The sequence below is a fragment of the Aethina tumida genome, chromosome 4 (assembly GCF_024364675.1).
Source record: "Aethina tumida isolate Nest 87 chromosome 4, icAetTumi1.1, whole genome shotgun sequence".
In the NCBI taxonomy this organism is placed as follows: domain Eukaryota; kingdom Metazoa; phylum Arthropoda; class Insecta; order Coleoptera; family Nitidulidae; genus Aethina; species Aethina tumida.
The window spans coordinates 5,450,545-5,469,646 of NC_065438.1; the positions used below are offsets into that span (position 1 = coordinate 5,450,545).

Here is a 19,102-nt window from a genome sequence, read left to right on the forward strand (position 1 = left end):
TGTTTCATTATGACTACTGAAATACTAAGAAAAAATACATTTTCAAAGTAAATGTAATTAAAAAATAACAATTACAAAAATATATACATGTACAAATACGTTAATTGTATATAATTATTAAATCAACAAATTAATAAATAATTCTATTATCACAAAAAATTACAAAATAATACATTATGATTCTTTCCTCTATTTACAAATATATATTAAATTAAATAGGTTCAAAAATTTGTTTTATATTTTTTCATTTCAACCATAATTAAATGTATGTTAACCAACTCAGTTCTTACTTGTGGTGGCAACAATTTGTGGAACCTATGATAATATTGAATTAGCTGTGTCAAAGATAGCTGTAACAAACTAGACCCAGTCACTAAATTGGGAAAAGACAATAAAACCTCTCTGTTGAGTTCCTCCAATGATTTCTTCCAGCTTTTTGAAAAGTTATTAACAATCTCCACAGCTTTCGGTTCCATACTTTTCAGTTCATCCAACATGGCTTTCTCAGAATAGTACTCGCACTCCTTGACAAACTGTATAATCTCTCCAAAATACGGATACAAAATTTCTTCAGCGTATTCTCCACTTTTCGACGTCAATCTCGCCTTGAAAGTCTCCGCCTCCTTTGAATTGTCCCTTGTTCTACCCATTATTATGTTCAGGATCATGTCATAGTTGTTTATGAGGAAAATTAACTGTTCTTTTCTTTCCTCAAAGACTCCAGCCATTCTAAATATGAACATTTCAACTTCTTCTTGTAGTTCAGCCAAAAGTTTATTTACTAGTTCATTAGGGAAACTCTCACTTGTACTGACTATTGCAGCACTATACTCTGCATACCTTCTAGCAATCTAAAAATGTAACAAAATATAGTTTGTGACAACTAAAAGGGTTTTTTTAACATACATAATGAGGTCCCATTTCTTTGTTGAACTTAGCAATGTCAAAGTCTTTAATGCTATTAATATTTAACTGAAGTATGTAGTCAAATCTGTGTAATAAAACTCTTTCTAAGGCATCCCAATAATCATCCAAAGCAGGAACACATCTTTTATGGCACATTATTCTATACCTCAGTACCAGATGGTAACATAAGAATATTCCTATGGAGTCATATGAGTTCATTACATAATTCTCCAGATTTTTCTAAAAAATTTAATATGTAAAAATGTTTATTTAAGTATCAAAAGTATACCTGTAGTAAATGTATTGTCTTCCCCATAATTTGCATAAACAAATCCTTGGCAGCCTGATTTTGTACATAAAAGAACTCACTTGCAAATAAATATTCTCTACAAGCATTGTCCACTAAAGCATATTGGACACTTCTAAATAAGGATTCAAAGGTGTACTAAAACATAATTGTTAGAACCCACTTGTGAACAAAACACTGTACTTACTCTATTTTTAGTTTCTGCATGAGGTACTATTATTGGAGCTTCCAATTGTTGTGCTAAAACATCTCCTCTGTTACCTATAGTAAACACTGTAGCTTTGTGTTTTAGGTTTTTGTTAAACATTCCTCTGGTGGCTGTGTCTTCTATGCCCATCAAGTCATCCTTGTTGGTGTTTTCTTCATACTGCAACTTCATGATCCTACCATCATAAGATTTGAAATATGAAAAGTAAATCTTGCTCATTGTATCCACATATTCACTGCACACTTCCTCTGCTGTATTCCTTTCATTCGACAACAAAAATTCATAGAGTCCCTTATATTTTAAGAGAGCATTCTGAGGTATTTGATAATTTGTCATGGGTTTTCTGAATCTGGCAATCTGCTCCAACAAATAGGTTCTTATTTTGGACATGGCTTTTATTTTTAATTTCTCTACAATATCCTTGACATCCAAACAGGACTTTGTGTCCTTAAAACTTTGCTCTTTAAGGAAACCTATCTTGTGGTTAAGAATTTGCAGCTGTGTTTGGAATTCCTTATCTGTTACATGGCTGTCCATAATGCCCAGCATTAAACTTTCAGGAACAGCTATATCATCAATAAACTGACTGAGTTGCCCCCTAACTGATTGCCTGTTGGTTAATTCTTGACTCATGGATATGGATTTCTTTTGCAAAGTTAAAATTTCAGTGCTGATACTCCCCAAGTTGTTCTGGAAGTCCATGAGCATGTCTTCCATTCGTTCGAGAATTTGATCGCACGCCGTTATTTGGTTGTGCAAACTGGCAATATTTTCGCTCTCTTTAATATAGACATTAATTGATTCATTCTCGGTGCTTTTGAGTTCATCTTCTATTTCTTTGGAGTATTGTCGTAAATCGGTAAACGTGTTTAAAATGTCTTGTACCACATTATCTGGTGTGTTTATTTCCTCGCTATTCGAGTATGATTGCAATAATTTGTTACTCATTTTAGTTATGACTTTAAATTACTTAAAAAACACTAACTAATAAAAGGGTGACACCTGTCACGTCCCAATGTTTTGATTAGTGTGCTGTGTTGCCTTTAATTAATTGTCCAATTTAATTTTTATGCTTATTAAGCGAACATGTACAAAATAAATATTAATAAGCTATTTTTATGACTAAACTAATTACTAATGTTTTATTTTGATGGTTAATTAACATATAAATAATTACTTAAACAAGTTAAAAATTAAATTGTTATTAAATACAGAGAAATACGTGAGGTGTTGGCAACATAGCATATAATAAACTGTCAGGTTAAGGTAGGAATCTATGTTACCGACACAAGTTAACATAACACCGGTCAAAAACTCCCTAATTCTTTCTTTTGGTGCGAAACGTCGCTAAAATGGTTAGTATAATGTTTTCCACTTCATCTTAGTTTATTAAAGTAATCCTAAGTGCTAGTCGCATTAATTTAATATAAAATAGTTTCTCAAGTGCACAGAAATAAATAAATAATGGTATTTTTCGTATATTTTAGTAGTTTTTGTAGTTAATTCAAAGTATTGTCGTATAACCTCTTGACAGTTGATCAGGTAAACATGTGTAATTTTATTATTTTTTTTAGTCTCTCGTGATACCAGAGAAGTTCCAACACATCCTTCGTATCTTGGGTACGAACATCGATGGTAAACGTAAGGTAATGTTTGCCCTTACTGCCATCAAGGGAGTAGGTAGACGTTACGCCAACATCGTCTTGAAGAAGGCCGATGTTGACTTAGACAAGAGGGCTGGAGAATGCTCCGAGGAGGAAGTCGAAAAAATCATTACCATCATGTCGAACCCAAGGCAATACAAAATCCCTGACTGGTTCCTCAACAGACAGAAGGATATCATTGACGGAAAATACAACCAAGTAAGTCCCCAGTTTTGTGTTTAATTAAGTGCACTTTAAAACGGCAGTGTCACTAGTCGTTGTGATGCTAGCTGGTAGCTGGTGCAAAATAAAATCATTCAGGGGGACACAGTAAACATGCCCAAATTTGTGAATTGCACACTAATTATGTGTATCGCAAGGAGCATCCTTGGGTGGCATATACTGTTGTCGCTTCTAAATCTACATGATTAAATGAAACATTATTTAAATAAACCCATAAATGTAAGCTTTGAGCTTTACTGATGGATTTGTTGTGTTTTGTAGTTGACCTCCTCATCTTTGGACTCAAAACTTCGTGAAGATTTGGAACGCATGAAGAAGATCAGGTCTCACAGAGGTCTGCGTCACTACTGGGGTCTCCGTGTGCGTGGTCAACACACCAAAACTACCGGACGTCGTGGACGTACTGTCGGTGTGTCCAAGAAGAAGTAATCTGCTACTTCTTATATTTTATATTTAAGACAATATAAAAGTTTTCAAAAGTCTGGTGGTTTTATTTATTATATCATTTTTGTGATCAATAATATTATTAAGAAGTATTTCTTAAAAAGGTGGTCAAAATTTGGGAGTAGCTGGAACATCTTCAATAATTAGTAAAATCTAAATAATATTGATTTTATATTGAATGTATTTTGGGATAAATAAATTTAAGAAAAATGCAGAGAAAACTAAATGAATAAATTATTTGTTTGCGATTTGTGTGACTAGTAAAGTTTCAATATTAATTAACTTTAATTTTGAATATTATGATTACAATGTCATTTAATTGGGAATTAATTGTTGGTTTCATAAATAAAACTCTGAATTTATAAAAATGTCTTAAAATTATAATTTAAACACATTTTGAGACATTTTCTGTGTTCAGAAATATTTGTTGATTTACAAAATATATTTATGCATTAGTCTTTTATTATATTGCTTACATTAACAATTGAAACAATTCTGAAATTCATATCAAATAAATTTACAATGCAAGACTTGGAAAATATTGTCATTTTTACGTTTTTTTAATATCAGCGCATAGCAAAAATATAATTTGAGCTTACATATGACAAATATAACTTGAATTAAGCTTACAGTATATAACAGCAACATGTAATATAGAAGAATTGATTCACTGAAGAAGTATCAAGATCTTTCACCAGTTATAGCACAATGTACAAGTTTTAGTTAATATTTGAAACGTATAAAGATCCTTGATTTATTCTACAGTTTAACATTTTTATACAAATCCACTGTGTTCCACTGTACATAAGTGTTCAAAAAAATGTTTACTAAAGAAATTATATTACGAAAATTAACGAAATACCCGTATGTGTACTAGTGAAATCATACAGTGGAACAACTGACGTAACAGTTTGGTATGTTAAAATAGCTGTGTTAGGATATACTCACATAAAAACAGACTCTTATAACATATACAACTAATATACAAAAATAAATAAATTTTCATCTAAAACATAAAATAAATCTTTTTCCGTTCTAAAGAAGAAGTATTTGAGGGGGACATTTGATCATCTTGTTTAAAAAAAAATGAGATCATTATGTTTTTGTCCACCTTTTTAGTTTGTTCAAATTACTCTTCTTTAAACTGTTTCCTTAAACTAAATATGTTGAAAACAACGCTCTAAATTATTCTCAATTTGTGATGCAATGCTCTGGCTGTGATAACAATTTAAGAAGTAGTGATGGGTTAAAGTTACTGAGCTTGAAGGTGTTATGTAAATTTATCACAATATTTGTCACACATACGTTTAAAGCACATAAAGTTCTATGTGTAACTGTACAATTTGGTTAACAGGCTTGTATCAATAACAATTTATGATTGGGAAGTAATATTTATACAACTTATCCTCAACAGGATAAAATATTCCTCGTTAGACCGGTAATTTTAAAAGTAATTTGCCAGCTAAATTTCTTATAAAGTTACGTGTAACGAGCATACCGCCTCAATTAAAAATTAAGACACAAGCCCGGCGATTCGAGCACCCAAAACCGAAAAATCCGTCCTCTGGCACTTCCGCAGTCCGACTACACCACAACCTTCATCAGTCCCGCCTGACTGTTCGTCCCCAAGCTCGAGTCGTCCAACGAGTCCAGATCGAGTGCGCTCTCGATCATGGTCGTGTCCTGAAGCAGACGCAGCCGTTGCGCGCTGAGCAGGTGGTTCTCCTTGTCCTGCAGCGTCATGTCGTTGTCGAGCTTCAGGTCCGGGTACTTGGCTGTCGCGTTGTTCGGACCGGCCCGCAACACCACCGGGTCCAGGTGCAGGTCCTCGACGTTCACCGGTTTGATCTGCCAAAACAACGGTCTTTGAATTTACCCCGCTTGAGCTAAGGAATTAGTTACCTCCGGCTTGTTCTCCGCTGGGGGAGTGGCGTTGAGGTTGTCGGCGTAGCTCTGCGACTTTAGACGCTGCATTTGCACTGGCGGCGCAATGTTGTTGTAGACCGGGAACTGGTTGAGGCTCGGCTGTGATTTGTAATGGGCGTCCGTGACGGACGGTCTTTGCAAAGCTGGGGCGATTGCCAGAGGTTGCTCGCTAGTCACCAGGTGCGTTACGCTGCCCGCGTTGCTCTCTGGAACACATCCGAGGAGTTATTAACATGTTGGGTAAATACTAAAGGTTGTGGTAAAGTCCATGAAACATTCTCTAAGCTAATCTAGGGAGACTAACGGCAGGGCAAATCACTCGATTAGAAAAGACTCTTTTTTAAAATATGTCCTGGTTGTACGTCGTCTGTTTTGTGGTGTGTAGTGATGGAAAGCTAGCCCAAGCTTTGTTCAATACAAATAAACTGAAGCTTTAATAATAAAACTAAACATTTTGATTTAATAGTTAAAATAATATTTAATAATAATAATAACTTAAAGACAGTTGAAAATAGTTATGACTAAACAAAATTTCCTAAAGATAAATGTAAAATATGTACCTAAGTGTAAGATAATTTGTAACAAACGTTGAATTGTTTTGACCATAAAATGTAGATGTAATTATTTTGTTTTCATTACATTCCACAGCATAATTGCCTAAATACGAGAAAATAATCAAAGAAGATTGATTCAAACACACAGAGCAGAAGCAAAATCAGAAAGTCAAATAAACAACGTGCCTATAATCAACTGTAAAAAAGTTGCACATAAGCTTTTGGTGTGCGTGTAGCTTCAGAAAAAACTCAAACATGCAAAAACTAAAAAACTTACCAGAGAGACACAATCAGAGTAAAACCTCCCACCAAATGCAATGCGAGAACAAAAAAATGTCTTGTATGCGCGTCGAAAACCACAAAAAACTTACAAACTAAATAACATAAAAAATAAATCCATACGAAAAGCGACAGTATCCAAATATATGTATATGTTTTCGGGAATATAAAAGACATGCTTTTCGAGAGAATAATGTTCATTGTTGTTATGTACAGGGACATTTTTGATTGGCGCATTTATATCTACGAATGGCACTTGGAATTTGGAATGTTAGCATATTTCAGTTTAAAAATGCTTCCTTGTCACTTTATAATAGTATTTTTAAATTATTACACTTCCTTTTTAAGGACTAGAGAAGGATAATTCATTTTATTTATATTCTATAAGCAGAATATTGCGTAGCTAACCAACATTTATCGTTTATAATTAATTGCCATATAAAATTTAACTAGAAAAATACAAATAGGTTCATAATTTGCTCTTTGTAAAGTTTAGAATACTTTGACACTTTCAACATGCGGTAAGTCTCAATAAATATTTTATATTTATACAGCTTTTCAATCTCAAACTGGGACTACACTTTCCAGAAAGACAATAATGTATTCAAAATGAGAATAAATATTTTCTTGTGACACTAAATGATTTTAAAGTATAAATTAAATTATAATTATACATTAAAATTATATTTATTGATAACAAAATACATCCAAAATTTTCTAAATTGAAATCATATTTTCTTATCAAATTTATACATTAATTATATTGATTTTCTTCAACAACTTTGACTACTATTTGTCACAGCTTCTCTTGGTCTTTTACTCATTAAATATGCAGTTGATTTACTCTAAATCTGTTAGCCAGTCCTCTGCAGTAGATATCATTTTTAGAAATGGCATAATTTTAATTTTCTCTTAATAAAATGTATATTTGCAAAGCAAACGTTTCAATTTGATTGATTATTTTTCAATTTATACTTGTTTAGTTTAAAATTTCAGATATCAATTTGATTCTAGTTTATTTTCCTTGAAATTTGGTTTATTTGTATCCCATTTGATGTGTTTATTCTCATTCTAAATAGTATCCCTACATGAAAGTGATTATTTTCAGATAAAAAATTAATTTGAAGTTGAAAAGGTATAGCATAGTATGAGTAGTTGGATTCTTTCGTCATTTTTTTAACATTTAAACGAATCTAACGGAATCGTTGGCAATAAACCTTCGACTCAACCGCATGCCACCCCCGCAAGCGCCAGCCCCCAACAGGCCGACCCCAGACCGTAATCCACGTGCCACAATCAATCCAAACTGTCCTGGATGTACATGCGACTGAACTCCGGCGTCGGAAAGTTCTTAACCATCACGTTGGCCGTGTGGTTCAGCCCGCGGTCGCTCTTCACCTTGCTCAGACTTGCGCAGAAATCGTCGCGCGCGTGCGCGTTCTCGTACACGCAGCTGCTGTGCGGCCGTTCCCTGCGCACCGGCGTCGGCGCACGCTTGCCGAAGTTCGCGTTGTACCGCTTCTCGGGCGGCGTGTACGGCCGGTCGGCGTCGACGTGCACGTCGCACAGGTCGACGCCTCGGTCGGGCGCGTTCTTTAGCTGCGGCAGCGAGTGGCTGTTCTTGAACAGCTCTAGCGGTTTTTGGTGGCCGTTCAGGGGGTGCTGGTAGTCGGGAGGGGGCAGGAGGGGCGCCTGCGACGGGATTATCTTCTGGCTGGCGCAGTTCTTGGACGGTATCATTTGTTGGGCGCGGTGCAGGTGTTTTTTCAGCGGACTGTACATACCCGTTGTTTCGGTCGTCTGTCTGTAGATTCCCGGCAGGTCGTTGGCGTTCATCGTGATGTGGGTCGGTCCATTCTAAAAATTATTAAGATTAGACATAAGATAAAAACAATTTAACTATTGAAAATCGACAAAAACAATATTTTGAACAAAAAATGTGGTGTAAAAACTTTTAAATAAGCTTTTTATATTTTGTCTTAGAAGTATGGATAAATTCTGAAAAAGAAACAATGTTTAATTGGGTTTAATATCAATAAAATTATGTAAAATCCTTTTTCACAAGATATAAATATACAAAAAAATATTGTATAATAAATACCAATAAAATATGTATATTAAAAACTATTAATTTGTTTATTTTAAACAGGACTTTCATAGTTAAAGAAGGTATGAGATAAAAATATTTTAACTATTATCCTAAGAAAATCGACAAAAATAATATTTTGAACAAAAATTGTGGTGTAAAAACTTTTAAATAAGCTTTTTATATTTTGTCTTAGAAGTATGGATAAATTCTGAAAAAGAAACAATGTTTAATTGGGTTTAATATCAATAAAATTATGTAAAATCCTTTTTCACAAGATATAAATATACAAAAAAATATTGTATAATAAATTCTAATAAAATATGTATATTAGAAACTATTAATTTGTTTATTTTAAACAGGTCTTTCATAGTTAAAGAAGGTATGAGATAAAAATATTTAAACTATTATCCTAAGATAATCGATAAAAATAATATTTTGAACAAAAATGTGGTGTAAAAACTTTTAAATAAGCCTTTTATATTTTGTCTTAAAAGTATGGATAAATTCTGAAAAAGAAGCAATATTTAAATGGGTTTAATATCAATAAAATTATGTAAAATCCTTTTTCACAAGATATAAATATACAAAAAAATATTGTATAATAAATTCTAATAAAATATGTATATTAGAAACTATTAATTTGTTTATTTTAAACAGGTCTTTCATAGTTAAAGAAGGTATGAGATAAAAATATTTTAACTATTATCCTAAGAAAATCGACAAAAATAATATTTTGAATAAAAATTGTGGTGTAAAAACTTTTAAATAAGCTTTTTATATTTTGTCTTAGAAGTATGGATAAATTCTGAAAAAGAAACAATGTTTAATTGGGTTTAATATCAATAAAATTATGTAAAATCCTTTTTCACAAGATATAAATATACAAAAAAATATTGTATAATAAATACCAATAAAATATGTATATTAAAAACTATTAATTTGTTTATTTTAAACAGGACTTTCATAGTTAAAGAAGGTATGAGATAAAAATATTTTAACTATTATCCTAAGAAAATCGACAAAAATAATATTTTGAACAAAAATTGTGGTGTAAAAACTTTTAAATAAGCTTTTTATATTTTGTCTTAGAAGTATGGATAAATTCTGAAAAAGAAACAATGTTTAATTGGGTTTAATATCAATAAAATTATGTAAAATCCTTTTTCACAAGATATAAATATACAAAAAAATATTGTATAATAAATTCTAATAAAATATGTATATTAGAAACTATTAATTTGTTTATTTTAAACAGGTCTTTCATAGTTAAAGAAGGTATGAGATAAAAATATTTAAACTATTATCCTAAGATAATCGATAAAAATAATATTTTGAACAAAAATGTGGTGTAAAAACTTTTAAATAAGCTTTTTATATTTTGTCTTAGAAGTATGGATAAATTCTGAAAAAGAAACAATGTTTAATTGGGTTTAATATCAATAAAATTATGTAAAATCCTTTTTCACAAGATATAAATATACAAAAAAATATTGTATAATAAATTCTAATAAAATATGTATATTAGAAACTATTAATTTGTTTATTTTAAACAGGTCTTTCATAGTTAAAGAAGGTATGAGATAAAAATATTTAAACTATTATCCTAAGATAATCGATAAAAATAATATTTTGAACAAAAATGTGGTGTAAAAACTTTTAAATAAGCCTTTTATATTTTGTCTTAAAAGTATGGATAAATTCTGAAAAAGAAGCAATATTTAAATGGGTTTAATATCAATAAAATTATGTAAAATCCTTTTTCACAAGATATAAATATACAAAAAAATATTGTATAATAAATTCTAATAAAATATGTATATTAGAAACTATTAATTTGTTTATTTTAAACAGGTCTTTCATAGTTAAAGAAGGTATGAGATAAAAATATTTTAACTATTATCCTAAGAAAATCGACAAAAATAATATTTTGAACAAAAATTGTGGTGTAAAAACTTTTAAATAAGCTTTTTATATTTTGTCTTAGAAGTATGGATAAATTCTGAAAAAGAAACAATGTTTAATTGGGTTTAATATCAATAAAATTATGTAAAATCCTTTTTCACAAGATATAAATATACAAAAAAATATTGTATAATAAATTCTAATAAAATATGTATATTAGAAACTATTAATTTGTTTATTTTAAACAGGTCTTTCATAGTTAAAGAAGGTATGAGATAAAAATATTTAAACTATTATCCTAAGATAATCGATAAAAATAATATTTTGAACAAAAATGTGGTGTAAAAACTTTTAAATAAGCCTTTTATATTTTGTCTTAAAAGTATGGATAAATTCTGAAAAAGAAGCAATATTTAAATGGGTTTAATATCAATAAAATTATGTAAAATCCTTTTTCACAAGATATAAATATACAAAAAAATATTGTATAATAAATTCTAATAAAATATGTATATTAGAAACTATTAATTTGTTTATTTTAAACAGGTCTTTCATAGTTAAAGAAGGTATGAGATAAAAATATTTAAACTATTATCCTAAGATAATCGATAAAAATAATATTTTGAACAAAAATGTGGTGTAAAAACTTTTAAATAAGCCTTTTATATTTTGTCTTAAAAGTATGGATAAATTCTGAAAAAGAAGCAATATTTAAATGGGTTTAATATCAATAAAATTATGTAAAATCCTTTTTCACAAGATATAAATATACAAAAAAATATTGTATAATAAATTCTAATAAAATATGTATATTAGAAACTATTAATTTGTTTATTTTAAACAGGTCTTTCATAGTTAAAGAAGGTATGAGATAAAAATATTTTAACTATTATCCTAAGAAAATCGACAAAAATAATATTTTGAACAAAAATTGTGGTGTAAAAACTTTTAAATAAGCTTTTTATATTTTGTCTTAGAAGTATGGATAAATTCTGAAAAAGAAACAATGTTTAATTGGGTTTAATATCAATAAAATTATGTAAAATCCTTTTTTGCAAGATATAAATATACAACAAAATATTGTATAATAAATACCAATAAAATATGTATATTAAAAACTATTAATTTGTTTATTTTAAACAGGCCTTTCATAGTTAAAGAAGGTATGAGATAAAAATATTTAAACTATTATCCTAAGATAATCGATAAAAATAATATTTTGAACAAAAATGTGGTGTAAAAACTTTTAAATAAGCCTTTTATATTTTGTCTTAAAAGTATGGATAAATTCTGAAAAAGAAGCAATATTTAAATGGGTTTAATATCAATAAAATTATGTAAAATCCTTTTTCACAAGATACAAATATACAGCAAAATATTGAATAATAAATATTAAAAACTATTAATTTATTTATTTTAAATAGGTCTTTTATAGTTGAAGAAGGTATGAAATAAAAAATATTTTAACTAAAATCCAATAATCTTATAAGATTTAAAATGGAGATTAAAATATTAATTTATGTGAACAAAATCAGTGACAAACATCACTAGAGTTTATCTTACTTGAACGTTTGCTCCATAATTCTTTACTGGCAACGCTGGTTCTAAGATCACTGGTCGACTAAGCTCGGCCATGTAGCTTTCAGTCAACAGTCCTCTCCTACAACCAAAACGCCGAATTAACACCACAAAAACCTCAATATAAATTAAATCGAACCTGTCAATGAGTGAGGGAGTCAAAGGACCACACAAAATATGAAAACAATTAAAACAAACGTTGCCCTGCGAGTAAGGATTGAAGCTTTCCTGTCCTCGTTTGCTCGTGAATGAACCTTTAATCTATAAAATGACAATGTTAATAGGTCTTCGAGGGTATTACTTAGGGGACCTACATCTTCGTTCGTGGTTTGATTGCTGGTCGTTAGATAAGTGTGAAATCCGGCTAGTCCCAAGATACTCCAGACGCTGAAGAAGCATATCAGAGCGACGATTATACTCGGGGGCGACTCCTTGATTGCGTCCAGAAATTGTCGGTCCTCTTTCGTAACTAATTAAAAAACAACGCGGTGTTTAATTACGCTAATTATTAACTGCGCGTATCCTCGTTATTGTTTGTGGGAAAGTGCAAACAATCGCCTTTTGGTACGCTCTCAAGAAAATTTACAATAACGTGCGAAAACACCATTCAATTAAGCATTAATTTACTGTTACCGTCGGTCTCGGGCATAATTTTGATACGGCGAATAATAATAATAATTCAGTGGGGATTATTTAGGTCACCACAAACTGATAAACAAAGACACGGCATTATGCGCATTACTGCAAAATCAATATCTTAATTAGATTCATCAAATTTGCATGCTACTCTTTGGTGAAACGGTGGAAAATGTATTGCGAAACGTGCAACTCCGGCGACAATTTATTACTTGTAGTGACCCATTACAATGTTAGTGTAATAACGCTCGTTAACCTTCTGAACTTGAATTACGGCATTCGGTTTTGTTTTCATGTATGGACACGCAATGACAATTCGACTATTAATTGTATTTGCATGCGACACTAAATGTAAATTAAGTTTTGAAACGTATGCCTGTGTTGGACATGTTAAGGCGATTTTATTAAATTGTTAGACGTGTTCCCGGAATGCTTTTCGCAGTCCGCCAACCGGCGATAATTGAATAGTGATTACAATGAGTCACGACGCGTAAAAATACTTACTTAGTATTAAGTGCGCTATCGCACAAGCAAATATAAATACGGCCAGAAAGGCTAAGGATACTATGAACATGTAGAAGAACCGGTAGTTCCTTCTTCCGACGCAGTTTCCCACCTAAAAAGGACAAAAAACTTTAATATTTTCAAGCTCAAAATTAGATTTGTGTATCTTATATGTGCATTCACACGTTAAGCAAAATAAATTATGCTATTTACAAGTCAAATATGATAAGATAAACTAATATAATATTTATTTATTCGACAATAAACATAACACGTATAAAACTTTTTAAAATTCATATCTAATTTTTCGTAGTAAAGTAAAGGTTGACTAATAAACTAATTAATAAATAGTTTGCCTATCGTTTTCCTGTACACAACCGGACGCCAGTTAAATTAAGAACTATCAACAATGTGTCATAGGAACGGATAAATTTGCTGTTAACAGAACAAATCCCTTCAAATCTGAGCCGCATATTTCTACGATAAATAACATAATCACTTGTAAAGAGCGTGAGCAATGCAAATCTTGGCTGACGTCATCGCACAGACCAAGTGAAGAATGAACGTGGTTCTTATTTTTTATTTTCGGACGCGATCTGATCTCTAATTGAGTTTCAGTAGGTCACAAAATGTCATGCCATGCTATTCACGTCCGAGTTAATACCCGACGATGAAAAATCACGATCGGATTACGAGTGGTGGAAATGAAACGTTTCCGGAATTAAAGTCTGGAGTTTATGGATAGAATAAAACTTAACAAAGTAAACTCGTACATCGGATATGAAATGTGGTTTTTTACATTTAATTAAATCATAAATTAATTAGATTAATTCTAAACACAACATTTTATGACATTTTTTGATGAATAATTAGTAAAAATTAATTAGAATTAAATTATTTCAATTAAAATTTATGTAAACAAATAAAATCATTTCTAAAGGCAAAATCTTGTGGCACTAGTTAAGTGTGCTTTGATGAATAAATAGTAAAAAGAAAACAGAGAATGAAGTGAATAAGAGGCGACATAATAAATTCGTTCAGAAGAACATAACAGACATAAAATTTAATACGATTTTTGACTCAGAATTATATTATTTCATTTAAAATTTATGTAAAGAAATAAAATCATTGTAAAGACACAATCTTGTGGCACTAGTTAAGTATGCTTTGATGAATAAATAGCAAAAAGGAAACAGAGAGTGAAGTGAATAAGAGGCAACATAATAAATTCGTTCAGAAGAATATAACAGACAAAATTTAATATAATTTTTGACCCAGAATCAAATTATTTCATTTAAAATTTATGTAAAGAAATAAAATCATTCTAAAGACAAAATCTTGTGACACTAGTTAAGTGTGCTTTGATGAATAAATAGTAAAAAGAAAACAGAGAATGAAGTGAATAAGAGGCGACATAATAAATTCGTTCAGAAGAACATAACAGACATAAAATTTAATACGATTTTTGACTCAGAATTATATTATTTCATTTAAAATTTATGTAAAGAAATAAAATCATTGTAAAGACACAATCTTGTGGCACTAGTTAAGTATGCTTTGATGAATAAATAGCAAAAAGGAAACAGAGAGTGAAGTGAATAAGAGGCAACATAATAAATTCGTTCAGAAGAATATAACAGACAAAATTTAATATAATTTTTGACCCAGAATCAAATTATTTCATTTAAAATTTATGTAAAGAAATAAAATCATTCTAAAGACAAAATCTTGTGACACTAGTTAAGTGTGCTTTGATGAATAAATAGTAAAAAGAAAACAGAGAATGAAGTGAATAAGAGGCGACATAATAAATTCGTTCAGAAGAACATAACAGACATAAAATTTAATACGATTTTTGACTCAGAATTATATTATTTCATTTAAAATTTATGTAAAGAAATAAAATCATTGTAAAGACACAATCTTGTGGCACTAGTTAAGTTTGCTTTGATGAAAAAAGTAGCAAAAAGAAAACAGAGAATGAAGTGAATAAGAGGCGACATAATAAATTCGTTCAAAAGAATATAACAGACAAAATTTAATATAATTTTTGACCCAGAATCAAATTATTTCATTTAAAATTTATGCAAAGAAATACAATCATTCTAAAGACAAAATCCTGTGACACTAGTTAAGTGTGCTTAGATGAATAAATAGTAAAAAGAAAACAGAGAATGAAGTGAATAAGAGGCGACATAATAAATTCGTTCAGAAGAACATAACAGACATAAAATTTAATACGATTTTTGACTCAGAATTATATTATTTCATTTAAAATTTATGTAAAGAAATAAAATCATTGTAAAGACACAATCTTGTGGCACTAGTTAAGTTTGCTTTGATGAAAAAAGTAGCAAAAAGAAAACAGAGAATGAAGTGAATAAGAGGCGACATAATAAATTCGTTCAAAAGAATATAACAGACAAAATTTAATATAATTTTTGACCCAGAATCAAATTATTTCATTTAAAATTTATGCAAAGAAATACAATCATTCTAAAGACAAAATCCTGTGACACTAGTTAAGTGTGCTTAGATGAATAAATAGTAAAAAGAAAACAGAGAATGAAGTGAATAAGAGGCGACATAATAAATTCGTTCAGAAGAACATAACAGACATAAAATTTAATACGATTTTTGACTCAGAATTATATTATTTCATTTAAAATTTATGTAAAGAAATAAAATCATTGTAAAGACACAATCTTGTGGCACTAGTTAAGTATGCTTTGATGAATAAATAGCAAAAAGGAAACAGAGAGTGAAGTGAATAAGAGGCAACATAATAAATTCGTTCAGAAGAATATAACAGACAAAATTTAATATAATTTTTTACCCAGAATCAAATTATTTCATTTAAAATTTATGTAAAGAAATACAATCATTCTAAAGACAAAATCTTGTGGCACTAGTTAAGTGTGCTTTGATGAATAAATAATAAAAAGAAAACAGAGAATAAGGTGATTAAGAGGCGACATAATAAATTCGTTCAGAAGAACATAACAGACATAAAATTTAATACGATTTTTGACTCAGAATTATATTATTTTATTTAAAATTTATGTAAAGAAATAAAATCATTGTAAAGACACAATCTTGTGGTATTAGTTAATTACTATTTTGATGAATAAAAGCAAATTTAACACATGGGGGAGTTTTTGACACAGAATTTAATACATTTCATTTAAATATAGACTAAGTAACAATAAAAGAGACAAGTAATAAGTTAAAATTGATAACAAATGACTAATTCATCACTATTTAAAACGTACTTTACCCAGTACTAGTCCAACAAAATAGACCCACTGACGTCACGCGTTTGATTAAAAAATACTCGCCGCTTAATTGACAACCTGCCACGGAGAACAACGGTCCCGGGTCAAACGGTGATCCAATTCGCCCGGATTTCTAACGAGACAAATTAGAATCGGAACTTACCCACGGACAGTGATGATCGAACCGGTCGACGCAATTGTCGCACAGGCTGCAGTGGGACGCCCTCGGCGGCCTGAATATCTTGCACGTGAAACAATACTTCAGTTTGATCGTCTGGCCCTTGATCAGCACCTCCTTCGTCCGCGGCGGCGGCCTGTACGTCGGGCTGTTCGCCGAATTTGTTACCTCTGCCATAAATTTCACATTGTTCAATGATCAATATAAGAGAAAAAATGGTATAAAATAAAATTACATTACATTATATATAGTGGTGAAAAAGAGTACAGAATATCTTTATAGTATTATGATTTGGGGACGCTTTTCTCGACCCAAAGTTGGACCGTTGATTCAAGAGGAGGTGAAATGGATCGTTTTCAATACTGGGACGTATGTTTCCATTTGCCCAAGGAGAGATGCCGCTTCGTTGGATATTTCAATAAGACAATGATCCCAAAAACCCATCTAATATTATTAAAGAGTGGTTTCTAATGAAAAATTTATCTGTGCTTGAATGGCCGCCTCAGTCCCCCGACATAATCCTATTGAGGACCTATTAGACCGTCACATTCAAACAAAAAACATCTAATTCCTGTTGACTCATTGGTGAGACGGGTAGATTCTATGCCTAAAAGGTGCTAAGCACTGTTAAAACTCAAAAATTATGCCACAAAATATTGAAATATTTGGGTTATTGTTAATTTCTTATGAATATTAATAAAATATTCCAGGCGAAAATTGATTTTTTATTAAAAAAAAGTGAAAATCTGTGAATATAATGATCATTGTGATTAACAGACTGATTAGAGAAGACATTAGGTAAAAGTTATAATAAGTAAATAAGTAATCCATACTTTTTTCCGCCACTTAATACAATATAAAGAAATTTGTTGGATTATTTGTGTTATCAATATGAGATAAAACAATTATTCATAGGATAACATCTGTATCTAATTTATCTAAGAAAATATAATTTACCTATTTGCTTTTCAACATAATTGGCCTCTTCATTCGTCGCCCTGGGAATAATTCCAGGGTCTGTAAGGCTGGTTCGTAGCAAGGAAGACATTGTGAATATAAACAAAAATGCACCAATTATTGGTATGGCTATTGTAACATTCTCTGCCAAATATTTACAGCTAAAAACAGATGAATCATTGTATTAATTCCACAACCAAATAAAACAAATATTAAAATTATTATAAATATTTAGGTCTCGCGTTATTAACTTGACATGTTTATTTAGAAAGTGTTAGAATCAGTTTATAATTATTATTAAAGTAATTATGTATCTTCTCTAAATAATTGGTGACTTATAGTAATTAAAGTAAAGAAAATAACTGCTAAAGAACGTTTAACATAATTTAATATTAATAAATATAAATAGATTAAAAGTTAATTGAAAATATTTATATAGTATGTCCTTATGCACATATTTACACATATTTATTACTTCCTTTTGAAATGATTTCTACATTTTTTACAAGTTAAAGTGGAGAAAACTAAAGCTATTAAAGAATTTTTAATGTAACAAAACTAAAAGTTTAAGAGGAAATTATCAAGTAACAATTCAGCCATAAAAATTGTAATAAAACATATTCCTTATCCACTAGTAACATGTTAACAAATATTTATTACTTCCTTCTGATATAATTTCAACATTTTTAAGAACATATAAATGAATCAAACACTTGTGTTACAAAATCCCAGCAATGACCTCAATTCCCAAGTATATTTATATTTATTGCTCAGTATAAAGTTTTAAAAATTGGCCGCCAAAATTTGAAATAAAGGTAAAGTAAATAAAGGGACTCACTCAAATATAAAAAATAATGCACTTGTTCCAGTAATTAAAAAAACTGTTAATAAAAACACCCCCGAGTTTGGGGCAGTCATCAACCTGCCATTGCAGTAAAATCTGTTTCTTCCTGGGAAAGCCTCCCACTTTCTTGTAATCTTTCCTTGAGTCATTTTTAACTAGTTAAACTAATTAATTCCTGAAAATTGTTCGAACTGACACATAAAACAGTAAACTTAAATGCTATAACTTACCTTAAATGAAACTAACAAAATAATCCAACGCATAAAAATATATACAACGAAATAATCATTACCAAAATTAAATAATCCTACAAACTAAATAAATTCCACTTGGATTTGTTTTAACTCATAATTTACGTGTAGTCTCTATCGTAAGTGTAACAACTCAACAACAACACGAACTGTGCACTTAACTCACACATCTTAACACATTTTCGACTGGAATTTAGGTAATACTTTATTATTTTATCAGAAAAAATCAGTAATCTAATCTAAAAATTTTGTTGACAGCTGACAAAACATCATCGCAGAGCACGAAACGCATACTGATCAAAACTCATACAATCTACTCCAATGTCAAAATACCACATAATAAATTTATGTGTTTATAGAAATTTAGTCGTTGCAATA

At 30.1% G+C, this 19,102-nt stretch overlaps 3 protein-coding genes across 4 annotated transcripts; 1 reads left to right on the forward strand and 2 right to left on the reverse strand.

The window, feature by feature from the left end:
• Positions 1-130: 130 nt before the first annotated feature.
• On the reverse strand, positions 131-2,409 carry LOC109601790 (vacuolar protein sorting-associated protein 52 homolog). Its single transcript, XM_020018071.2, has 4 exons — positions 1,401-2,409; positions 1,196-1,351; positions 907-1,146; positions 131-851 (listed from the first exon to the last, which is right to left on the reverse strand). The coding sequence occupies exons 1-4, from the start codon at positions 2,367-2,369 to the stop codon at positions 222-224; spliced, it is 1,995 nt and encodes a 664-aa protein (XP_019873630.1). The 5' UTR covers positions 2,370-2,409; the 3' UTR covers positions 131-221.
• A 211-nt stretch (positions 2,410-2,620) lies between these two features.
• LOC109601792 (40S ribosomal protein S18) lies at positions 2,621-3,787 on the forward strand. 2 transcript variants are annotated; one of them, XM_020018074.2, is made up of 3 exons: positions 2,621-2,776; positions 2,996-3,283; positions 3,569-3,787. In XM_020018074.2, the coding sequence occupies exons 1-3, from the start codon at positions 2,774-2,776 to the stop codon at positions 3,734-3,736; spliced, it is 459 nt and encodes a 152-aa protein (XP_019873633.1). In that variant the 5' UTR covers positions 2,621-2,773; the 3' UTR covers positions 3,737-3,787. The 2 variants fall into 2 exon arrangements, with proteins under 2 accessions (XP_019873633.1, XP_019873634.1); XM_020018075.2 differs by lacking the exon at positions 2,621-2,776 and adding an exon at positions 2,786-2,888.
• A 387-nt stretch (positions 3,788-4,174) lies between these two features.
• On the reverse strand, positions 4,175-18,986 carry LOC109601791 (palmitoyltransferase app). The gene is made up of 11 exons (XM_020018072.2): positions 18,704-18,986; positions 18,468-18,648; positions 17,630-17,790; positions 16,658-16,842; positions 13,220-13,331; positions 12,394-12,548; positions 12,219-12,340; positions 12,065-12,161; positions 8,295-8,367; positions 5,654-5,883; positions 4,175-5,599 (listed from the first exon to the last, which is right to left on the reverse strand). Exons 2-11 carry the CDS (start codon positions 18,620-18,622, stop codon positions 5,336-5,338), a joined length of 1,554 nt encoding a protein of 517 aa, XP_019873631.2. The 5' UTR covers positions 18,623-18,648; positions 18,704-18,986; the 3' UTR covers positions 4,175-5,335.
• Positions 18,987-19,102: the final 116 nt, after the last annotated feature.